Genomic DNA, 17,500 nt, shown 5'->3' with positions numbered 1-17,500 from the left:
CTCCCTCCCTCCCTCCTTCCTTCCTTCCCCCCTCCCTCCCTCCCTCTCCTCTTGTAAGTTCGTGCTCGAGTCAACATAACTTCCCTCAAGACATTACTTTTCCCAAGACCCAACCAGCGGCCGCCTTCCTCCTCGGCCGCCGACCGCCGCCACACCTGCCTCACTCCTGGGCATTTATTTTCGCATCATGCACCACAATTATGAAAGGATGCATTAAGTAAGATCGCGCGGCCTCCGTGCCAGGGACGCCACACACAGCGATGCCGCCCCCCTCCCCCTCCCCCTTTCCTCACTCCTCTCTCCTCTCCTTCCCCCCTCTCCTCACTCCTCTCTCTCCTCTCCCTCACATTTTTCCTCACTCCTCTCCTTCCCCCCTCTCCTCACTCCTCTCTCCTCTCTACTCCCTTCCTTTCCTCTTGCCCCTCTACCTCCCTTCATTATCCCCTCCTCCTCCTCCTCCTATCATCCACTTCACCTCCTCCCTTCTACTCCCCCTTTCACTCCTTTCCATTCCTCCCTTCCCCCATTATCTCCTTCACTCCCTCTTCCCCTCCTTCCTTCTTCCTCCTCTCTCTCACTCCTGCCCCTCTACCCCCTCCACCTCCCCCCTTCATTCCCCTCCACACCCTCCCTTTCTTCTCTCCCCGCTTTACCCACTTTCTCGTCTATCTCTTCTCCTGTCCTCCTCGTCTTCCCCTATTCCTTCGTCCCGTTTTCCCCTCTCCTCATTGTGTTTTTTATTATCTGATCGTCCGTTTTAGTTGCATTTCTGCATACTTATATGTATATATGTATGTATGTATGTATGTATGTATGTCTCTCTCTCTCTCTCTCTCTCTCTCTCTCTCTCTCTCTCATTCTCTCTTTCTCTCTCTCTCTCTGTCTATCTATCTATCTATTTATCCTTTGCTTTTTGGGCACTCGAAGGCACAGGAAATTAGACTAGCCAGAATAAAGAAATTCAGTGTATCCGCGTGTAGGTTTAGTGTCCTCATGTACACGTGTACCAACAAGCAACACAAACAGTTTCCGTGTACAGTTCCAGAGTCTCCCCCTCCGGTGCGCACCTTGATATTTGTCTCAGAATAAAAGTCGAGTCTCCTTCTTCACTGCGTCGTCTCGTGTAGGACTGTAAGTCGCCTTTTGCTCTTTGGATGGATTTGTACTTAATTTAATATTCTTTTCCATTCTTTTACCGAAAGTTTCTGTATTTTAGTTGTTTTATTTATCTTTATTGATTATAATATATTCCTATATACATCAAAATTTCCCGTTAGATTTTTTCCCTTATCTCCCCCGTTAGATTTTTTCCCTTATCTCAGCGATACTCATTCTGTCCAATAATTCGCACCGTTGCAAGACTCTGCAATTAGCAAGCTACCACGCCCAACGCCACCTGGTTCTTATGACCACGCCCAGCACACAATACCGGGTCTATGGAGCCACACCTACTTTCCTTAATGAACCTCCCCGCCACTTTGCTTGCTCCTCAGGAACCTCCACGCTTGCAGCTTCACTCAGCGGCTGTTTCGCCGTCACATCAAGACGGGTTTGGACTGGCACTCCCTCGCCGCCCGTGGCACCAAGGCTGGTGGCTCTCTTCCGCGTTTAGAGCACAGGCATACATATATCATATATCTATATATCTATCTGTACATCTATAAATCTTTAACTAAATTTATATTTATATATGTTTATCCATATATGCATATGACTATATATATATATATATATATATATATATATATATATATATATATATATATATATATATATATATATATATATATATATATATGTATATATATATGTGTGTGTGTGTGTGTGTATGTATATATGTGTGTGTGTGTTTGTTTGTGTTTGTTTGTTTGTTTGTTTGTTTGTGTGTGTTGTGTGTGTGTGTGTGTGTGTGTGTGTGTGTGTGTGTGTGTGTGTTTGTGTGTTTGTGTGTGTGTATCGTTTTGTCTCTCTCTTATTCCCTTTTTTATTCTCTCTTCTCAATTCCTTCTTCACTCTCTTCATTCCCTTCTTCATTCTCTCTTCTCAGCTCCTTCTTCACTTTCCACTCATTCCCTTTTCTTTCTTTCTTCTCATTCCCTTTTTATTCTCTCTTCTCATCCTTTCCTTCGCCATAAGCGTGATCACAACCTCCCGCGGTGTTCGGACAGCCCGAGTAGCCTTGACTTAGGCTTCATGGGTGGGACGGTGTGGGTGGCGGTAATGATTTTAAACACAATGGAGTTTTTTTTCTTCTTCTCTTTTTTTCTTTTATTCATCATCTCTCCCCATGACTCTCTTCGCTGGATGATATAATGATTGATCTGCAACGCTGTCAACAACTTTTTTTCCCCATTCATTATGATTGTCTTCATTAATCATCATCTGGCAAATGGTTATCAAGTGAAAAAGGCCAGAGATGATTATTATACATTAAGCGCGCATCTGGCCCTTGAATTTGAAAAAAAGGATGGTAATATATAAGCTTTGCGAGTTTATTTGTCCGTGAATGAAGTCTTACCTTGTTTATAGCTTATTTACTTTGTTTACTTGTTTACTCGGTCTTTTAGTTGTTCATATATCAGTTCATTTGGCTTGATGAAAAGATATGAGTGATGAGTAAATGATGCATGATTTATCCATAAAATTGAAGGGTCTTGGATTTTTCCTCCCTCCTTCTCCTTTCCCGCCCTCCCCTCCCATTCCCCATTCAGACCCCCCTCCCTTACTCATCATTTCTCGATACCCCTTCCCTCCCCCCTCCCCTTCACCATTCAAGATCCTCGCCCCTTACCCTCCCTTCTCCACCCCTCCCTCCTTCACCCTCCCCACTTCCCCTTCTCGACCCTCCCCCTCACCCCTTCGCCCTCCTTCGTCAGGATCTCCTCGTCTTCAGATTTTAGAAGATGGAGATAACCTTAGTATACAAGGCGACCGCGTTCTCGTAAATTATGGCTGCGGGACAATCGGCCGACACTCTGATCCTGTTTCTGATCGACTGATATACAAAGGAACCTTAATTAAATAAACGGTTTTCTAAATAGTTGCTGGTATTTTAGTTTCCATTTGTTGTTTGTTTGTTTGTTTGTTTTTTTCGTTTTCTTGTGTTTATGTTCGTTCTCGTGGTGGGTTATCGTTATCTCCTTGATCATCGTATAATTTTACCGTTCTTTTTGAGACTTTTTTTGTGCGGCGTACCCATTACAAGGAAACGTTCACCTATATATGTAAAAATATGGTGCTAAGCGTAACTAATTATTTTTTTGGAATTCCTTTCGGCGTGGCACAAAAAAAGAGAGAGAAACCGGCGTTATGGTCGCCTCACACAGAGTCATAAATAACGAGGCGACTTCCCTCATATTATAACATTTCTCGTTATATCTCGTTGTCTAGTTTCGCTCAGCAACCATTCTGCCACGAAATCGCAGATCCGATGTGCTACTAATCGAAACCCGAGTGACGAAGCGAATACCTGAACGCCGGTACCCAGCCCTGATATAACTTTATCCGGAGCGGGTGCGTCGGCGAGGCGGGTCGGGTCGGTTAGTGTACAAAATTTGCCACGGTCGGTGTCAAGGGGCAGCCCCTCGCACAAACATCATTATCAACGCCGCAGCGACTGTTATCTTGCCTTCAATAACTTCTTCACTTACTTCATGACTAGTATGATTTTCGTGTTCGTCATTTGCATGGTTGTTTGCATGAATATGACGGCTAGACTTTGTGATGGAGTTGGTCTAACGGAGGAAGGAGCCGATGTTGCTTGAGCTTTCGAATTAAGGCCACTCCGGTCGAGATCCACGTCGGTACTACAGTGTACCACTTTGCCCTCTGTATTGAAAGGGGATCATGAATATATTTAAAGGAGCTTATGGTAATATCAAAAAGAGCTCTGTCTTTAAAAAAAAAAAGATCTGTATGAACAGGAGTTCATGGTTGTATTAAAAGGAGCTCAATGTTAAAAGGACGTATAAAAAAAAAGCTGTCTTTAAAAAAGAAGCGCTGTATAAACAGGACCTCGTGGATTTATTATATGGAGCTCAGTATTTTTTTTAAAATCTGTGTATCAAAAAGAACTAATTCTCGGTATATGAATGCCAGCGGTATAGAGGCTTCACAGCTGGGACGCACTAGTCCCCCGTTCACACCTCTCTTGGCCTCACCAGCATTGTACGTCTGTCCGTCTTGCCACAAGCCGCGTCAGTTAATCCCGCGAGAGCAAAGGCGTCTGGGAGAGTTGCTGTGTTGACCATAATAGAGTCAACATTTTTATAATCGATTCCGAGACGAGAGATAAAGAAGAAAGCGGAATATCCTGCGTTGGTGAGAGAAAGCGAAAGAAAGTGAGTAAGGCGGGAGGGAAAGGAGAAGAGGGAGAGAAACCTGAAAGAGAGAGAGAGAAAAAGAGAGAAAAGACGGAGAGAGAGAGAGAGAGAGAGAGAAAGAAAGAGAGAGAGAGAGAGAGAGAGAGAGAGAGAGAGAGAGAGAAAGAGAAAGAGAAAGAGAAAGAGAAAGAGAGAGAGAGACAAAGACAGAGACAGAGAAACAGAGAGTGAGAGAGATTGAGCTCACCTAAACACTGCTAGTATCTCATCAGAGCATCTCAGCGCCCGGTAGCATTTTGGTTAAGAATTCGTTCTGGTAAACGCGGCCACGATACCCGACGAGTGTTAAGAGAATTTGCTCGCGGCTCTGAGTGGTGTGACGCGACTGTGACGGCGCTTGTGGCTGTGGTAAACGCGGGTATAAACACTCTGAATGATTGGTATCAGCGGTAAAGATTAGGTATCCACATTTTTTATTTTTTTTACGAGGGACAATTTGTAATAGCAAATATTACGGTAGTTTTGCGTTTCTTTTCTGTCTTTTCGTATGTGTTTTTAGTCGTAAGAGAATCAATAGCATTTTTCTATTAGTTAAGACCCTTTCAATACGAATTATAGACCAAAAAAAGAAACAAAGATAAAGGAACTCTTGGTCATGGTCAGATCGCATAATAACGATACATCATCAGGCGCCGAAAGCTCCTATTAAAACCCAATCATCGATGGGATCCTTTTGTACACGAGAGCAACTCCTTCCTCCCTTCTTTCCCCCAATAAATCTAATCCCTCTTTCACAACCAAAACATCAATTCTCGAGGGAAACAACTTGTAATAAACAACATGTAGCGGTGATGGTCGTTGACGGTCAGCGAAGGACCCAACTATAGTGTTAGTTAGTAGTAGTAGTAATAGTTTGTGGTTGAGGACCCCCTGTTTTATGGAGGGTCCCGCGGTGGGTCCGGGACTAATTATGCTACCTGCCGAAGATGTCCAATCTCCTTTGTGCCTTTGGTCTGAGGGTTTTCGGAAAATGGGAATTGGCCTCTATCTCTTTCTCTCTTTCTCTCTCTCCTCTTTCTCTTTCTCTCTTCTCTTTCTTCTCTTCTCTTTCTCTCTCTTCTCTCTCTCTCTCTCTCTCTCTCTCTCTCTCTCTCTCTCTCCCTCTCTCTCTCATTTCTCATTTCTCTCTCTTTCTCTCTCCCTCCCCCCTCCCCCTCTCTCTTTTAGCGTCTGTTTAATTGGAACTTAAAGAAGGTGGTCAAAGGTAATTAAAGCCACTTAGAGAGGGGTCATTAAGCACTTGACGCGGGGCTGCTTTGAGACGGATTCTTCTCTTGTCTCGTGAAAATAAGTTTTGTCAAAATAAGATAAAATAAAGAAATAATGATATAAAAAATAAATAACGAATTAGAAAAAAATATATATTGTTAGGTTTTCAGAATATACATGTAATTACGAATATGAAGTGAAAAAAATATAAAACATTAAAAAAAGAAAAACGATAATAATAACAGTGATGGTAATGATGAAAAATAAATACGAAAAGTGAATTGTTGATTTTAAAGATGATAATACCAGTTACAACCACAAAATGAAATTAAAATAACAATAAAAATGGTTGTGGTAAAAGAGTAGTAATAATTCTATTAAATATATGATAATAATTATGATAATGATGATAATAATGATAACAACGACGATATTGATAGTAATAATAACAATAATAAAGATAATAATAATGATAATGATAATGATAATATTAATAATAACCAGGCATAATAATAACAGGCATAGTAACAGTATTAATCATACTAACAGTAGTAGCAATTACATCATCAGCAGCAATAGCAATCTCCTCCCTTTCTTGCTTTTTTTTCTTTCCTTCTTTCTTTCTTTCGCCACACCTCCAGTACTGCCATCTCTATTTATCTACTTCTCTCCCTTTTTTCTTTTCTTTTTCCTTCGCCACACCTCCAAGACTCTCATCTCTATGCATTTATTTATGTATTTTTCTCACTTTTTTCTTTTCTTTTTCTTTCGCCACACCCCAAGACTCGTCTCTATATCTTTTTTTTTTTTCATCACACCTCCGAGGCTTTGACCTCAGCGCCCAAAAGCAAAAACGCCATAAAGGTCATTTACCCGAAGCAGCGGTCTCTGCAATTTCCTTATTTCACGGTTTATCAATCATTATTTTCTGATATGATCTTTAAATACGCTGATATTCACGGTCTCTCCCTCTACAAAATTTTATCGCATGTCGTATCCCCTGAGATATTTTATGGGAATTTTTGAAATGGCATTATCTTTTTTTTTTTTTTTGTTATCATCATTTTTATTATTCTTTTATTCTTTTGTATCGCGTGTTTCTCATGCCGTGAGAAATAGTAAAGAGGAAGAGAGAGAGGGAGAGAGAGAGAGAGAGAGAGAGAGAGAGAGAGAGAGAGAGAGAGAGAGAGAGAGAGAGAGAGAGAGAGAGAGAGAGAGAGAGAGAAACAGAGAAACAGACAGACAGAGACAGAAACAATGACAGACACACAGAGACAAGCAGACAGAGACAATCAAACAAACAGACAACAAACACACACACACACGTAAACAGAATTAAATGAAGGAAAAAGAGCACATACCTACATAAATGCACGCGATCAAAATGGCATCAGCCAGTCAGGAAGAGAGACAGAGAATGCAGTGGAAAGAGAGAAGACGCGCAACAGGAACACATTAATTTATGAATAGATAAATAGATAATTATGATAAAATTAGGATAGAAATAATAAGAACAACAGCAGTGGTTTGTAGTAGTAGTAGTAGTATTTGTTGTTGTTGTTGTTGATGCTGTAGTAGTGGTAGTAACAATAACGATCACAAGAACAAAATCATAATAGAGATGATTGATGATGATGAAATAAAAACGACAGCGATACTACTACTACTACAACTAATAGCAATGATAAAAAAATAATAATACCAGTAATAATAATGACAATTATAGCACTGATGACAACAATTATCATAATAATAGCGTTAATAATACTAACACTTATGATAACAATGATGATACTAGTAATAGCAATTATAATGATTATAATAACAATAAGAATAGGAATAATTATTATAATGGTAACGGCAGTACTAGAAATATTAATAATAAAAATAAGATTAACAATAGCAGTACCAACCACCACCTCCACCACCACCAACAACAACAACAACACCTCCACCACTACCAACACCACCTCCATCACCAGCACCATCACTACCAACACCCCCACCCCCTCCAACACCATCCGGGCACTCACCAGTCTCCCCACTTCGTTGTTGTGCAGATTCATGGGGAAGCGAGGGTCGCGCCCCTTCTCGCCGGCGTCCACGAACAGCCTGGAGAAGTTGTCGCCGAAGTCAATGTTATCTGAGCAGCCCCCCCACTCCCAGTCGAGTCCTGTGGGGAGGGGAGAACTTTGTATCATTATGGGTGCGGGTTAAAAGCATGGAACGGAGATGCTATTCGTTATAGACGTTTAGATGTTTCTTTTTAGGTTTGAGTGGGGCTGGTCTGCTCTCTCTCTCTCTCTCTCTCTCTCTTCTCTCTCTCTCTCTCTCTCTCTCTCTCTCTCTCTCTATCTATCTATCTATCTATCTCCATTCATCTATCCGAGGTCAGCGTTACCTGAGCATTCCCCCTATTCCAAGTCAATTCCTATGGGGGGAGAACTTTGCATTATTACGGGGGTCAAAAGCCTGTTTCTAGGGAACGGAGAGATTGTGTGGCTGAAGACACTGCGTGGAAGATGTCTTAAGAAATTGGGGACCTTGAGTGATACATTTAGTGTGCCGAAAGATGTTGATTGTTTTTGGCTCTAAATACGCTATTGTGTTCATAAAGAATGTGATTTTCTGCATTCACTGTGGTATAATTATTATCATTATTGTTATGGTAATTAGTGTCATAATCAAAATGGCGACAGTACTCATCATCTTCATTTATATTCAAATCTTTTTCTTTTTCTTTTTTGAATGGAGCAAGTATTTCTCTTCTCTCTCTCTCTCTCTCTCTCTCTCTCTCTCTCTCTCTCTCTCTCTCTCCTCTCTCTCTCTCTCTCTCTTCTCTCTCTCTCTCTCTTCCTCTCTCTCTCTCCTCTCTCTCTCTCTCTCTCTCCTCTCTCTCTCTCTCTCTCTCCGTCTCTTTCTCTATCTTCTTTGTATCTCTCTCTCTCTCTCTCTCTCTCTCTCTCCTCTCTCCTCTTCTCTCTCTCTCTCTTTCCTCTCTTTTTTTCTCTCTCTCTCTCTCTCTCTCTCCCTCTCTCCTCTCTCTCTCCTCTCTCTCTCTCTCTCATCGCTCGTCTCTCTCTCTCTCTCTTCCTCTTTCTTACTTCAGTCCCCTCTCTTTCTAACTCAGAACTTATGATACTTTAGATCCTGAAAAATTAAACACTGAATACTGAGTACTTTAAATCCTGAAAAAATGAATACTAAAAAATAACACTAAATACTGTAATACTGAATACTAAAAGCTTTAAATACTAAAATTCTAAATACTAAATACTAAATACTTTAAATCCTGAAATCCTGAAAGCCTGAAAGACGAAGCGCTTACCTGAGGGTCCTTCGGTCCTGTAGTCGCAGTTACAGGAGTCGATGGATCCTTCGGTGCACGCCCGCGTCACGGTGTGTGTGACGGCGGCCGAGGTGAGGGCGTACAGGAAGGCCGTCTCTCTGCAGGCTGTGGGCGAGAGGAAGGTTGATGTTATTAAGGGGAGGGTGAGACAGTATGGAAGGATCAAACTTTAAATGTATGCATATCTATATCTATCTATATATAATATATATATATATATATATATATATATATATATATATATATATATATATATATATATATATAAATGTATATGTATATATATACATAGATATATACATAAATATATTTATACATGCATAAAAAATATATAAAACCAATCCCGATAATCTGGTATAAATTCGAAGATGAGAAATGATTGTCCATTCATATGATGCATCAGACAAGGCCAAAGGCAAGGGTACTTTTAAGGACGTGAATCAAGGACCGCGTGCTCAGGACGACACCGAATGGTCATAAGGAAAAAACGTATACATTCCAGGATCGAATTCATGAGTGTTATCTGGCTGGGAACTCTCCATAGCCCTTGCCCAATATACTCCCTACATTCTTCTGCCCTTCCTTCCTTTATTCCTCTTCCTCTTCTTCATATTCCTCCTCTTCTTCCTACTCCTCCTCTTCTTCCTGTTCCTCTTCCGATTCCTTTTCTTTCTGTTCTTTGCCTGTCTGTTGCTTCTTCTTTACTTGCTTTGTTTCGTTTTTTGCGTTTTGTTTATTTATTTTACGTTCGGTTTTTCACTTATTTCTCCTATGTTGTTGTTGTTTTTGGTCGTTTATTGTTCTATTGCTCCTCCTCCGTGTTCTTCTCTTTCTTCTTTGGTGGTCCTTTTCCCTCATCCTTTCCCATCTTTTTTTTTCTCCTCCTCCTCCTCATTATTATCTTTACCATGTTATCGTTATCGTTATCATTATCGTTATCATTATCATTATCATTATCATTATCATCCATCATCATCATCATTATCATCATCTGTTACTTTCCTTTCCCTCTCTTCCTCCTCCATTTTTCCCTTCTCCCCCTCTTCTTCTCCCTCCTCCCCTTTCCTTTTCGTCCTACTCCTCCTCCTTCTCCTCCTCTTCGTCCTTCTCCTCCTTCTCCTCCTCCTGCTTTTCCTCCTCCCTTCTTCCTTCTTCCTCCTCCCCCACCACCTCGGTTCCCTTCTTACTGCCCTATCAAAATTCCTTGACCGGAGAGAAGCTGATCTTTACAGCGACCAGACTCTCTTACGCGTCACGTTTCGGAATAATGATCAAGAATCATTGATTATTGATACCCCGATATTACTCCCGGTTGCATTCTTGCTGGGACGTTGCAGGCAGTTATGGGATTATGGTCTGGGAGAAGCCGTTAATACAGGTTATGGTTGACAGAGCTGTATACTTAAGCTTTGTGATTATAATGGTGGGTCCCGGTGTAATTATCTTTTATTCTATTCTATTGTCCTTTTTTTCCTTTCTTTTTTTCTTTTTTGTCGGGGGTGTTGGTATGAGATGGCGGAATATTTCATCTTTGAGAGATAATGATACCTCCCTTTGTGTAACGTCTGTGGTTAAGAAAAGCAGAGGAACATAAGTTATGTTTCCTCTTCGGGTGAGAGATAGAGATCTCTATATTCATATGGAATAAAGAGAAAATAACATGCCATGTACTTAAAATATCTCAATTATCCTCATCACAAACATTAGCAATTATTATTTATCATTATCCCCTTCCCACCCATTCCCTCGCTAGCAAATAAATATGATATTCTAATTCCATATTCACATGAAATAAGAAAAACACGATGTGTTTAAAACGTCTCTATTTCCAAGTCACGGACACAAATCACCATCGTTACCATCGTCCCCTGGCAAACAAACAAACAAGCCTGAAATACCTCAGTTTCCCCTCACAAACGCTAACAATCATCGCCTTATCCTCATCTCCTCGCAGACAAACAAACAAGCCTGAAATGCCTCAGCTTCCCCTCACAAACACTAACGCTCATTTCATCTCCTCGCAAACAAACAAACAAACAGGCGAATCGCGAGCGAGAGCCGGCGAAGCGAATCCGGAGCGAGTGGGAGCGGGAACGTTCGGGTCGCGGGGCATCCTGCCCACTATGACTGGAATTGCATCCAGGCCGATATGATAATGATGTGTAAAAACAGAATCTGTGGGAAAACGTGGAATCCTTATCGCGGCTTATCTCAGGCACAAGATTGATGGGACTCGGACGCGGCCAAGGTGAAGCCTCGACACCAGCTGGCTCGAACCCCTGGAATGTGGCAGCTTCTGTGAACTCGCTCGGCGCGGCGGCGGGACTTAATGGGGGTTTATGCATGGCCTTGTGGCGGCCGCACGTAAACACTGAGGCAGGGCAGCAGGCGGCCGCACGGCTGCGCCTGCGCGTGTATAAATGTACACAGTCATACATGCACACATACATACATACATACATACATACATACATACATACATATACTATAATACATATACATATTATATATTATATATATATATATATATATATATATATATATATATATATATATATATTGTACACAGATTCCCTCAGATATACATATATATAGTGCTTTGTCATTCCCATACAGACATACAAACCTACCTACATAATTGCACACACATACACAAACACACACGCACATATATATACGTAAGGCCTGCACATAGATACGCAGAGACCTTCGTCAGCGCCGCACAAGGGCTTGTTAATCTCCCCGACGGCGGCCGAGGCTCGCGCCGAGGTGCGCCGTGCACGAGCGCCGAGGTGCAAACTGACCTGCGATCCCGCAGCTCAGGTGAGTCATTACGAGACTCTGGATGAGATAATCATGAAATTTAAGGCCTGAAAGTGCCAATCACGGCCATCGATCCGAGCGCAAAAAACCGACGGGGAAAATCTTGAATTATAACATCCGGTAAAGGCTTGATAAAACGAGTGTCCGAACTAGACAAGTTGTGCGAATAAGGCCATGGCGGCCATGAATGGAGGCTTTATGGCGCGGCCGCGGGTGACTTTCGGCGCTGTTGGACGAGCCTATTGTGGCCAGCCGGCGGCAAAAACGGCCGAGGAGGCTCTGACAGCCTCACTTATTGCGCTCGCCCTCGGACGCCGGCCCAGGGCGGGGCGGGGAGGCGGCGCGCCCGGGCGTCCTGACGTCAGCGCCGGGGCGGGAGCGCAGTCTGAGAAGCCCCCGGAGCACGCCCGCGCTCCCCCGCGAGGCAGGGCGCACATAAAGAGGGCGGCGAGGTAATGGAGAGCGCAAAAAGAGACCTTTGGCGAGGTGCCGGACAAAGGTAAGTCCCTCGCGCCGTCGATATCGGCCTCGGCGTTGATAAGGCCCGAATTAACGTCAGCGCGAAGGACCATTAACAATTCATTTTCCTTGTAGCCGCTGACGCCCCCGCTGGCACCTCCTCCTCCTCCTCCTCCTCCCGCTCCTCCGGCGTGCGCTCTCGGGGACGAAATATATCGAGCTCGGGCGTGAAAGGCGAGGAGGAGGCGACGCTGGGGGAGGCGGAGGGGCACGGAGGGCGGGGCGGCGGCCGAGGAGGAGGCAATCAGGCGCTTTTAGTTGGGCGAGGGGGGGGGGGGTAGCGGGGTAATGGGGGAGGGGGCGAGGCGAGAGGCAGATAAAATAGGAAGAGACATGTGTTGAGGAGAATGGAGGAGGAAAGGAGGTGAGAGAGAGAAAGAGAGGAAGAGAGACTGGGGAGGGAAGAAAAACGGACAATCAACAATATACTTTTTCACGGATTCCAGCACGCAGGGCATATATAAATTCTTGATACAATATCCACATCAACATAAAACTGCCTCAAAACAAAGGGCAAAAGAAGAGATAAATGAGAGAGAGAGAGAGAGAGAGAGAGAGAGAGAGAGAGAGAGAGAGAGAGAGAGAGAGAGAGAGAGAGAGAGAGAGAGAGAGGAGAGGAAGAGAGAGAGAGAGAGAGAGGAGAGAGGAGAGAGAGAGAGAGAGGAGAGAGAGAGAGAGAGAGAGAGAGAGAGAGAAAGAGAGAGAGAGAGAGAGACAGACAGACATAACCAGAGAGAGAAAGAAAAAGAGGAAGAGAGAGAGAGAGAGAAAAAAACAGAATAATCAAGTCCGCCGCGTGCACGGGCGCCACCCGTGACTGGCCCGCAAGCTCCCTCTCGCGAGGCCCAATCTGGCGAAGGTCCCGCGGCCGCAGTAGTCATCATGCTCATGTAATTTATTCTGATTTGCAAGATATTGTCATCGTTACTGAGCACGTGACCTGACTTCTAATGCGCGCGGGGCTGTATACATCGAATATTCTAAAGCTTCTATGCAGAACAAGCCCACGTCAGCGCCTAGATGAAGGAGATAAGGGGAGAGATATCCATTGCAACCGCAACAAGGGACCAGGAATGACGCTGGTTCTTCAAGGCTCATGGCGATAATAATGATGGTGATGATGATGTGATAATGATAATTATAATCATAACTGTAATAACGATAATAATAAAGATAATGAGGATAACAGTGTTGATCATAATAATGCTAATGATAATAGTAACAATGATGATGATAATAATAATAATAATGATAATAATAATAATAGTAATACTACTACTACTACTACTACTACTACTACTACTACTACTACTATAATAATAATAATAATAATAATAATATTAATAATAATAATAATATTAATAATAATAATAATAATAACAACAATAACAACAACAGCAACAACAACAATAACAAAAATAATAATGATAACACAATAATAATGATAATAATAATGATAAAACAATAATAATGATAATAGTAATGATAATAACAATAATAACAATAATAATAAAGATAATAATGCCAATGGACCTCGAAGGACAAGTGAAGCAAGAAGGAAATGGGCCTTGCTTGTTTTCTTTTTGTTTTGATTTGTTTTTTCTTGTTTCCTTTCCTTTTGGTACCGAACGGGGGGGGGGGGTGATCAAGTTGTCATTAAAGATTTTTTTTCTTTTTCTTCTTTCTTTCTTATATTTTCTTTTTTGTTTGTTTGTTTGTTTTCTCATACTGGATGATTATTTTTCCCCTTTTTCCTTTTCTTCTCTTTTCTTCTGTGTAATTGTTTTTTTCTTCTTCTTTCTTCTTCCTTTTATTTTTCTTCTTCGCTTGCTTTATTATAATTTCTTTCTCTCTCTTTTATTTCTGAGCAAGCTTCAAGACCGAAGCACTAAACCTTTTTTTTTTTCGTTATTTTTCATTTCATTTCTTTATATATATATATTTTTTTTTTCCTTTTTTCGTTCTATTTTTCGAGAGTCTGCGTCCGAGCGAGAAAATGAACGGCATCTCTTGACCAGCCTCGCGTGACGCTGCTTATTGCCTTTGAGCGAAGGTCGCCGGAAATGGTCGCTGCTGGGGAAGGATTTCGCAGAGATGGCTGCCGGATTTTGCATATCTAGGCCTACATTTCCTTCTCTCTCTCGCTCTCTCTCCTCTCTCTCTCTCTCTCTCTCTCCTCTCTCTCTCTCTCTCTCTCTCTCTCTCTCTCTCCTCTCTCTCTCTCTCTCTCTCTCTCCTCTCATCTCTCTCTCTCTCTCTCTCTCGTCTCTCTCTCTCCTCTCATCCTCATCTATCTGTCTATCTATCTATCTATCTATCTATCTATCTATCTGTCTGTCTATATATCTATCTGTCTATCTATCTGTCTATCTATCTATCAATCTATCTATCTAGAGATACGAATGTGTAAGAAAACAGGGAGAGATTCAGAAAGATTGTGTGGAAGAGAATAAGAAGAGGAAAAAGAGGGCAGAGAAGTATTGGAGAAATTGAGAAGGGGAAAGGAAGTAAGGAGAAAATCGGGAGGGAGTAAAGATGGGAGGAGGGAACACGGAGACCAAAAGCAGGGAAGACGATAGACAAGGAGGGATTGAAAGGAAGGGGCGAAGCAAGGGAGGAGAAGAGAAGGAGGGATTAAACGGGAAAGGGGAAATAGGGGAGAAGAGAACAAGGAGGAAAACGAAAGGAAGAAGACAAGAAGACATTTAGAAGAAATAAGATAAAGCAAAGGTAAAGAAAAGAAGAAAGAAGGAAAGAGGACAAGGGGAGAAGGAGAAGACTGGGAAGAGGGAAGGGAAGAAGAGAACAAGAAGCAAAAGAAGATAGAAGAAAAAGAACACAAATAAAGTACAGAAAAACAAGGAGATATTAAAAAGGGGAAAGAAGGAGAGGATGAAAGGAGAGATTCAGAATGAGGGGAAGAAAGGAGGAAGAAAGAGCACAAAAGGGATATTCAGAAGAAGGGGAAAGGAAGGGAAGACAAAGACAAGACAGAGACTTAGAATGAGGAGAAAGGGAAATGGAAGAAAATGATAAAGAGAGATGGAGAAGAAGAGAGATAAAAAATAATAAGAGGGAGACGAAGAGGGAGGAGGGGAGATCGAAGCGACGCAGCATCCACCAGGAATCAGTCACGCAAATTGATGGAAATATTTCAGCACCGATTTTCCGAATCTCCGGCGCGCGTGTGCACCTCCCGTGGTGGGCGGCGATTTGCTCTCGATTGTGTCTTGTTTGGGTCTTTGTGCTCTTTATTCTTCATCTTTGTCGTGTGTTGGGGGTTGTCTTGCTCTTCTCTCTGTATTTATCTCTATGTCTGCTTGTATGTCTCTCTCTCTCTCTCTCTCTCCTTCTCTCTCTCTCTCTCTCCTCTCTCTCTCTCTCCTCTCTCTCTCTCTCTCTCTCTCTCTCTCTCTCTCTCTCTCTCTCTCTCTCTCTCTCTCCTCTCTCTTCTCTCTCTCTCTCTCTCTCTCTCTCTCTCCTCCTCGCTCTCTCTCTCTCTCTTTCTCCCTTTTCTCCTCTCTCTCTCTCTCGTCTCTCTCTCGCTCTCTCTCTCTCTCTCTCTCTCTCGTCTCTCTCTCTCTCTCCTCTCTCTCTCTCTCTCTCTCTCTCTCCTCTCTCTCATCTCTCTTCTCAATCCTATCTATCTATCTTCATCTATCTATCTCTCTCTCCTCATATATATGTATACCTATCTATCATTCATCACGTGCCCCTTCACAATCCTCCCCCCGCCGACCCCCCAAAAAAAACATACACAGAAAAAATAGTAATTAAATAAAACAACAAAAAACTAACAACAAAGGAAAAAAACGCCAATAAACAGAGAAACAAAAAAATCAATTACACCCATCCCCCCCCCCCCTGGACCCCCGACCCCCGCCCTCTCTCCGCCTCTGATGAGCATCCGGCGGCGCAGGAGGGGGGGGGGGGGAGGAAGGGGTGGAGGTGGAGGGAGGCTGGGGATGATGGTCGGGTAAGGGGAGGTGGGGAGGGGAGGGAAGTTGGGGAAGGCAGGTGGTGGGAGGGAGTAGGGGGAGGGATACTGGGGAAGGGAGGGATGGAGGGGAGGGAGAGGGAGGTTGGGGATGAAGGTACGGTAAGAGGAAGAGGTGGGGAAGGGGTAGAGGGGGAAGGGAGGGATGGGGGGAGGAAGAGAGAGGTTGGGGAGGAGAGTCATGTAGTAGATTAGGATGACTGCCGGTCGGGGAGAGACCTCCCCCCCCTCCCTCACTTTAAGGAAGGGGGGGGGATGTATTATTAAAGGGGTTGGGTGGGGTTGGGGTGTTGGGGAAGGGGTGGAGAGGGGGAGAAGAGCGAAGAGCCAGAGTGGGGAAGGGTGTTGACGTGTGACGCTGTCCGAATTCTTCGATCGACTCTCTTTCTGTCTTTATTTATTTATTTATTTGTTTATTTTTCATTCCTTCCTGTTTCCCTATTCATTTCTCCGTTTCGACCTTAACATGCCATTTCCCTTTCATCCTTCCTCTTTTTTTCTATTTTCTCTCACCATTTTCTCTTTCCTCCAAAACGAACTCAACAAACAATCTCCCTTTTATCCAGTCATAAATCAACAACAATTCTATAAAAAACAAACAATAAAAATAATAAAAATAATATACAAAATCAATAACAACAGTGACGAGGATAAACAGCAATATAAAAAAAAGATACTGCACAAGTATCGATATCCTTTTTGTTTAATTTTTTTTCTTTACATTTATCAACTTTCCCTATTCTTTTCGCCCTTTTTTTCTCGTACCCATTTTTCTTATTTAAAGGAGCAGCCCTAAAATTCCCTGTTTTCGCTCTTACATCAAGAACGACTTTTACATAACATCTCCCTTTTCTCCAGTCTCGAATCAACACTAATACTAACAACTAAACGGCAATAAAATCCACCCATGAAAAACAACACCAAAATGACAACAGTAACGGAGAGAAACAGCCATAACAAAGAGGTCCTCCCGGGGAAGGAGTGTGAGGATCGCCAGCTACCTGACGGAGGCAGCGAAGGCCCTGGGAACCTTGGGCGAAGTATGCCGGGCATCTGAAGTAGCTGCCCTGTCATGTCTCCCGCCCCGTGGCCGCTACGCCCTCGGCCGCCGCACGGACAGCTGTGGCGGCGCCCTCGTGCCTCTCTGTCTGTCTGTCTGTCTGTCTGTCTGTCTGTCTGTCTGTCGGTCCGGTTATCTATCTGTCAATCTCTCTCTCTCTC

At 42.9% G+C, this 17,500-nt stretch overlaps 1 protein-coding gene across 1 annotated transcript in view; it reads right to left on the bottom strand.

The window, feature by feature from the left end:
• The window catches only part of LOC119579998 (protein Wnt-1-like), a 104,608-nt gene that overhangs the window by 12,192 nt on the left and 74,916 nt on the right, over positions 1 to 17,500 (bottom strand). The window contains exons 3-4 of the mRNA XM_037927845.1: positions 8,920 to 9,045; positions 7,625 to 7,764 (exon numbers count right to left, since the gene is read on the bottom strand). Of these exons, the coding sequence (XP_037783773.1) occupies positions 7,625 to 7,764; positions 8,920 to 9,045 (266 nt within the window). The remainder of the gene's footprint in view (positions 1 to 7,624; positions 7,765 to 8,919; positions 9,046 to 17,500) is intronic.

Source organism: Penaeus monodon, chromosome 2 (assembly GCF_015228065.2).
Source record: "Penaeus monodon isolate SGIC_2016 chromosome 2, NSTDA_Pmon_1, whole genome shotgun sequence".
Taxonomy (NCBI): domain Eukaryota; kingdom Metazoa; phylum Arthropoda; class Malacostraca; order Decapoda; family Penaeidae; genus Penaeus; species Penaeus monodon.
This window is presented reverse-complemented; position numbering and strand designations above follow the sequence as displayed.